Genomic DNA, 7955 nt, shown 5'->3' on the forward strand with positions numbered 1-7955 from the left:
AAAAAATGAAAAATTAGATATGATATAATAATTGAAATTGAAAATTTTAATTACTAGAATATAATGTACCTTCTTCATCAGATTCATTTTCACTCATGAGAACATCTTTTCCTTTTAATTTTTTAACACCTACAAACACCAAATGTAGAATATTAGATGAGAATTCACAAAAAATACTAACAAAAAATATTAATAAATTTGAGTAACTTACCTAGATGGTTTGAGTTCCATATCCAACTTCTTGTACACATCAAAGCCTCTATAGTAATATGATGAAGTCGACTACGGTGAGAAGTTAATATCTGACCACCAGTACTAAAAGCAGATTCAGAAGCTACAGTTGTTATTGGAATAGCTAAAACATCCCTTGCAATTGCTTGAAGGGTTGGAAACTTTAACCCATTTGTTTTCCACCATGATAGGATATCAAATTCTTGTGTAACCGGCAAATTATCTTCTTCCAAGTAATAATCCAACTCTGTTTTCATAACTGTAGTTCTAGATTTTTTCTTTTTTGCCATAAACTCTAAAAATTCATTCGCATCATTATCAACATCCTTTCCCAACTCCAATGATGTAGCTCTATAAGAAGAAGTTTCATTCTTTTTTGATTGATATTCCAAAACCAAATCATAGCACATTTGACGAATCCTACTAAGTTTCAGATCAAAATCATTACCATACAATTTATAAAAATAATATTCTAACATGTCCATCTTGTACCTTGGATCTAAAACTGAAGCAATTGCCAATATGTTATATAACAAAAAACAAAGAGAATGAGAAATATGTTATATATATATATATATATATTATATTATATTATATTATATTATATATTATATTACTATGTATATATATATTATATGTGTGGATATCTTATGTTTATATATATATAATTATTTATATATATTATATTATATTATATATTATATTATTATTACTATGTATATATATATATATATATATTATATGTGTGGATATCTTATGTTTATATATATATATATATACATATATATATTTTTATAGATATATATTTATTTTAAGTATATATTATATTATATTATATAATAATATAAATATAATAATATATATTATATTATTATGTATATATATTATATGTATATGCGTAGATATTTTATGCTTTTATATATATATATATATATATATATATATATATATATATATATATATATATATATATATTTCTTTTAAATTTTTATAAATTTGTAATGTTATAAATTTGTTTATAAAAGATCTCACTAGTTAAATGATTAATTTGTTTTATACGTATATATTATATATATTATATTATATTATTATGTATATATATTATATGTATATTATATTATATTATATTATATTATATTATATTACATGTATATGTGTAAATATATATATATATATATATATATATATATATATATATATATATATATATATATATATATATATATATATATATATATAAGTATATTTTATTTATATGTATATATACTATATTATATTATATTATATTATATTATATTATATTTTATGTGTAAATATATTATTTATTTATATATATTTTTTAGATTATTTAATAAATTATAAATAGTTTAGTAATTTAAGCGGGGACAGGTATTTGGGCGGGTATATATATATCCCCATCCCCATCCCCAGTTGAAAATTTCGGGTATTACCCATACCCATACCCATACCCAGTCAAAGCGGGGATTCCCCGTCAAAACGGGGACGGGTTCGGGTGATACCCACGGGCACGGGTTTATTTGCCATCTCTAGTTCGGCTCGTCTTGGTCATCGGGCCCGTACTACTCGTGGGGCTCGTTCGAGTCTTCGGGCTCGTCCGGATCGTCGGGCTTGTTCGTGTTGTGGGGTCTGTCCCGGGCATAGGGCTTGTTTAGGTCTTTGTGTCGGTCCGGGTCTTCGAGCCCCTCTTCATTGTCAGGTTCATCTGTGTCGTTAGGCTGGTCCGTGTTCTCGGGCTCGTCTTGGTCGTTCGACCCGTCTGGGTCGTCGAGCACGTTCGTGTCGTCGGGCCCGTCCGTGTTGTCGGGTTTGTCATGGTCGTCGGGCTCGTCCGGATCGTCGGGCAAGTTCAGGTTGTTCAACCTATTCTGGTTCGTTGGGCCTGTCCCATAGATAATAATATATTTTAAAAAATAATATATTTTTCATGTGGAGGATGAAAGCCCATGGGTTGGTCAAGGCCCACAGGGCTTTTGTAAAGTTTTAAGCCCTATGGACTTCTTTGATAGGGGCTTTTTTTCAATGTGGGCTTTTTTGGCCCTCCCCCACATGGGTCAGGGCCAAATTGACACCTCTAATACAAAATTCAAAAAAATTCAAAAAGTTGAAGAAAATAAAATTGAAGAAAAGAAAACAAAGTAAAGAAAGTGTAGAAATAAGTAATTCAAGAAGTTAATGGAAATGAAGAGTTTAAAATAAATTAGAAAAAGTGAGAAAATAGATTTCAAGGAAAAGATTTTAAAAACTTTAAGAGAATAACTCAATATGATGAGTAAAATTTTGCAAAAACCACTTCAAGAACATAATTAAAGATTTGAAAAGGATCAAGAAGTTGATAAAAACTTTAAAAAGAATTGAAAAAGTTTAAGAAAATAAAATTCAAGAAAAGAAAACTAAGTAAAGAAAGTGTAAAAATAAGTAAATCAAGAAGTTAATGAAAATGAAGAGTTTAAAAAATTAGGAAAAGTGAGAAAATAGATTTCAAGAAAAAGATTTTAAAAACTTTAAGAGAAGAACTCAATATGATGAGTAAAATTTTGCAAAAACCATTTCAAGAACATAACTAAAGATTTGAAAAGGATCAAGGACTTGATAAAAACTTTAAAATGAATAGAAAAAGTTTAAGAAAATAAAATTCAAGAAAAGAAAACTAAGTAAAGAAAGTGTAAAAATAAGTAATTCAAGAAGTTAATGAAGATGAAGAGTTTAAAAAAATTAGGAAAAGTGAGAAAATAGATTTGAAGAAGAAGATTTTAAAAACTTTTAGAGAAGAACTCCATATGATGAGTACAATTTTGCAAAAACCATTTCAAGAACATAATTCAAGATTTGAAAAAGATCAAGAAGTTGATAAAAACTTTAAAAAGAATTGAAAAGGTTTAAGAAAATAAAATTCAAGAAAAGAAAACTAAGTAAAGAAAGTGTAAAAATAAGTAATTCAAGAAGTTAATGAAAATGAAGAGTTTAAAAAAATTAGGAAAAGTGAGAAAATAGATTTGAAGAAGAAGATTTTAAGAACTTTAAGAGAAGAACTCAAAATGATGAGTAAAATATTGCAAAAACCATTTCAAGAACATAATTAAAGATTTGAAAAGGATCAAAAATTAAAGATGTGAAAACCATCAAGAAGCTGATAAAAACTTTAAAAAAGAATTCAAAATGTTGAAGAAAATAAAATTTAAGAAAAGAAAACAAAGTAAAGAAAGTGTAGAAATAAGCAATTCAAGAGGTTAATGGAAATGAAGAGTTTAAAATAAATTAGAAAAAGTGAGAAAATAGATTTCAAGAAAAAGATTTTAAAAACTTTAAGAGAATAACTCAATATGATGAGTAAAATTTTGCAAAAACCATTTCAAGAACATAATTAAAGATTTGAAAAGGATCAAGAAGTTGATAAAAACTTTAAAAAGAATTGAAAAAGTTTAAGAAAATAAAATTCAAGAAAATGAAACTAAGTAAAGAAAGTGTAAAAATAAGTAATTCAAGAAGTTAATGAAAATGAAGAGTTTAAAAAATTAGGAAAACTGAGAAAATAGATTTCAAGGAAAAGATTTTAAAAACTTTAAGAGAAGAACTCAATATGATGAGTAAAATTTTGCAAAAACCATTTCAAGAACATAACTAAAGATTTGAAAAGGATCAAGAACTTGATAAAAACTTTAAAATGAATAGAAAAAGTTTAAGAAAATAATATTCAAGAAAAGAAAACTAAGTAAAGAAAGTGTAAAAATAAGTAATTCAAGAAGTTAATCAAGATGAAAAGTTTAAAAAAATTAGGAAAAGTGAGAAAATAGATTTGAAGAAGAAGATTTTAAAAACTTTTAGAGAAGAACTCCATATGATGAGTAAAATTTTGCAAAAACCATTTCAAGAACATAATTCAAGATTTGAAAAAGATCAAGAAGTTGATAAAAATTTAAAAAGAATTGAAAAGGTTTAAGAAAATAAAATTCAAGAAAAGAAAACTAAGTAAAGAAAGTGTAAAAATAAGTAATTCAAGAAGTTAATGAAAATGAAGAGTTTAAAAAAATTAGGAAAAGTGAGAAAATAGATTTCAAGAAAAAGATTTTAAAAACTTTAAGAGAAGAACTCAATATGATGAGTAAAATTTTTCAAAAACCATTTCAAGAACATAACTAAAGATTTGAAAAGGATCAAGGACTTGATAAAAACTTTAAAATGAATAGAAAAAGTTTAAGAAAATAAAATTCAAGAAAAGAAAACTAAGTAAAGAAAGTGTAAAAATAAGTAATTCAAGAAGTTAATGAAGATGAAGAGTTTAAAAAAATTAGGAAAAGTGAGAAAATAGATTTGAAGAAGAAGATTTTAAAAACTTTTAGAGAAGAACTCCATATGATGAGTACAATTTTGCAAAAACCATTTCAAGAACATAATTCAAGATTTGAAAAAGATCAAGAAGTTGATAAAAACTTTAAAAGGAATTGAAAAGGTTTAAGAAAATAAAATTCAAGAAAAGAAAACTAAGTAAAGAAAGTGTAAAAATAAGTAATTCAAGAAGTTAATGAAAATGAAGAGTTTAAAAAAATTAGGAAAAGTGAGAAAATAGATTTGAAGAAGAAGATTTTAAGAACTTTAAGAGAAGAACTCAATATGATGAGTAAAATATTGCAAAAACCATTTCAAGAACATAATTAAAGATTTGAAAAGGATCAAAAATTAAAGATGTGAAAAGCATCAAGAAGCTGATAAAAACTTTAAAAAAGAATTCAAAATGTTGAAGAAAATAAAATTTAAGAAAAGAAAACAAAGTAAAGAAAGTGTAGAAATAAGCAATTCAAGAGGTTAATGGAAATGAAGAGTTTAAAATAAATTAGAAAAAGTGAGAAAATAGATTTCAAGAAAAAGATTGTAAAAACTTTAAGAGAATAACTCAATATGATGAGTAAAATTTTGCAAAAACCATTTCAAGAACATAATTAAAGATTTGAAAAGGATCAAGAAGTTGATAAAAACTTTAAAAAGAATTGAAAAAGTTTAAGAAAATAAAATTCAAGAAAATGAAACTAAGTAAAGAAAGTGTAAAAATAAGTAATTCAAGAAGTTAATGAAAATGAAGAGTTTAAAAAAATTAGGAAAAGTGACAAAATAGATTTCAAGAAAAAGATTTTAAAAACTTTAAGAGAATAACTCAATATGATGAGTAAAATTTTTCAAAAACCATTTCAAGAACATAATTCAAAATTTGAAAAAGATCAAGAAGTTGATAAAAATTTAAAAAGAATTGAAAAGGTTTAAGAAAATAAAATTCAAGAAAAGAAAACTAAGTAAAGAAAGTGTAAAAATAAGTAATTCAAGAAGTTAATGAAAATGAAGAGTTTAAAAAAATTAGGAAAAGTGAGAAAATAGATTTGAAGAACAAGATTTCAAGAACTTTAAGAGAAGAACTTTATATGATGAGTAAAATATTGCAAAAACCATTTCAAGAAAATAATTAAAGATTTGAAAAGGATCAAAAATTAAAGATGTGAAAACCATCAAGAAGCTGCTAAAAACTTTAAAAAAGAATTCAAAATGTTGAAGAAAATAAAATTTAAGAAAAGAAAACAAAGTAAAGAAAGTGTAGAAATAAGCAATTCAAGAAGTTAATGGAAATGAAGAGTTTAAAATAAATTAGAAAAAGTGAAAAAATAGATTTCAAGAAAAAGATTTTAAAAACTTTAAGAGAATAACTCAATATGATGAGTAAAATTTTGCAAAAACCATTTCAAGAACATAATTAAAGATTTGAAAAGGATCAAGAAGTTGATAAAAACTTTAAAAAGAATTGAAAAAGTTTAAGAAAATAAAATTCAAGAAAAGAAAACTAAGTAAAGAAAGTGTAAAAATAAGTAATTGAAGAAGTTAATGAAAATAAGAGTTTAAAAAAATTAGGAAAAGTGAGAAAATAGATTTCAAGAAAAAGATTTTAAAAACTTTAAGAGAAGAACTCAATATGATGAGTAAAATTTTGCAAACACCATTTGAAGAACATAATTAAAGATTTGAAAAGGATCAAGAAGTTGATAAAAACTTAAAAATAATTGAAAAAGTTTTAGAAAATAAAATTCAAGAAAAGAAAACTAAGTAAAGAAAATGTAAAAATAAGTAATTCAAGAAGTTAATGAAAATGAAGAGTTGAAAAAAATTAGGAAAAGTGACAAAATAGATTTCAAGAAAAAGATTTTAAAAACTTTCAGAGAAGAACTCAATATGATGAGTAAAATTTTGCAAAAACCTTTTCAAGAACATAATTAAAGATTTGAAAAGGATCAAGAAGTTCATAAAAACTTTAAAAAGAATTGAAAAAGTTTAAGAAAATAAAATTAGAGAAAAGAAAACTAAGTAAAGAAAGTGTAAAAATAAGTAATTCAAGAAGTTAATGAAAATGAAGAGTTTAAAAAAATTAGGAAAAGTGAGAGAATAGATTTCAAGAAAAAGATTTTTAAAATCTTAAGAGAAGAACTCAATATGATGAGTAAAATTTTACAAAAACCATTTCAAGAACATAATTAAAGATTTGAAAAGGATCAAGAATTAAAGATTTGAAAAGGATCAACAAACTGATAAAAACTTTAAAAAAGAATTCAAAAAGTTGAAGAAAATAAAATTTAAGAAAAGAAAACTAAGTAAAGAAAGTGTAAAAATAATTATTCAAGAAGTTAATGAAAATGAAGAGTTGAAAAAAATTAGGAAAAGTGACAAAATAGATTTCAAGAAAAAGATTTTAAAAACTTTCAGAGAAGAACTCCATATGATGAGTAAAATTTTGCAAAAACCATTTCAAGAACATAATTAAAGATTTGAAAAGGATCAAGAAGTTGATAAAAACTTTAAAAAGAATTGAAAAAGTTTAGGAAAATAAAATTCAAGAAAAGAAAACTAAGTAAAGAAAGTGTAAATATAAGTAATTCAAGTAGTTAATGAAAATGAAGAGTTTAAAAAAATTAGGAAATGTGAGAAAATAGATTTCAAGAAAAAGATTTTAAAAACTTTAAGAGAATAACTCAATATGATGAGTAAAATTTTGCAAAACCCATTTCAAGAACATAATTAAAGATTTGAAAAGGATCAAGAATAGAGGTGTTAATTTGGCCCAGCCCACAAGGCTTGGGCCTGGCCCATGTGGGCGAGGGCCAAGAAAGCCCACATTGAAAAAAAGCCCCATCAAAGAAGTCCACAAGGCTAAAAACTTTACAAAAGCCCTGTGGGCTTGGGCCAACCCATGGCTTTCATCTTCCATGTGAAAAATATATTATTATCTGTGGGACAGGCCCAACGAATCGGACAAGCACGACGACCAGAATAGGTCGAACAACCCGAACCTGCCCGACGACCTCGAGAAGAACGACGACTTGAACGGGCCCAATGATCCAAAAGGGTCCAACGACCCGAACAGGCCCAACGACCCGAACGGGCCCGACGACCTGAACAGGCTCGACGACTCGAACGACCCGACGACCCAGACGAGCTCGACGACTAGGAGGAGCCTGACAACCAGGATAAAACCGATGACATGGACGGGCGCGACCACACAAGCGGGCCGACGACATGGACGGGCGCGACAACCCAGACGAGCTCAATGTCCCAGATGAGCCCGACCACTTGGACTGGCCCTACGACAAAAACGGACCCTACGAACTAAGTGGGCCCCGCGATCCGTATGGTCCCGACGACCTGGACGGAACCGACGACACGGAGAGGCCCGA

At 26.6% G+C, this 7955-nt stretch overlaps 1 protein-coding gene across 1 annotated transcript; it reads right to left on the bottom strand.

The window, feature by feature from the left end:
- Positions 1 to 1811: 1811 nt before the first annotated feature.
- Positions 1812 to 2300, bottom strand: LOC114171543 (glutamyl endopeptidase-like). Its single transcript, XM_028056492.1, has 2 exons — positions 2216 to 2300; positions 1812 to 2131 (listed from the first exon to the last, which is right to left on the bottom strand). The coding sequence occupies exons 1-2, from the start codon at positions 2298 to 2300 to the stop codon at positions 1812 to 1814; spliced, it is 405 nt and encodes a 134-aa protein (XP_027912293.1).
- Positions 2301 to 7955: the final 5655 nt, after the last annotated feature.

The sequence above is a fragment of the Vigna unguiculata genome, unplaced genomic scaffold, assembly GCF_004118075.2.
Source record: "Vigna unguiculata cultivar IT97K-499-35 unplaced genomic scaffold, ASM411807v1 contig_297, whole genome shotgun sequence".
Lineage (NCBI taxonomy): Eukaryota > Viridiplantae > Streptophyta > Magnoliopsida > Fabales > Fabaceae > Vigna > Vigna unguiculata.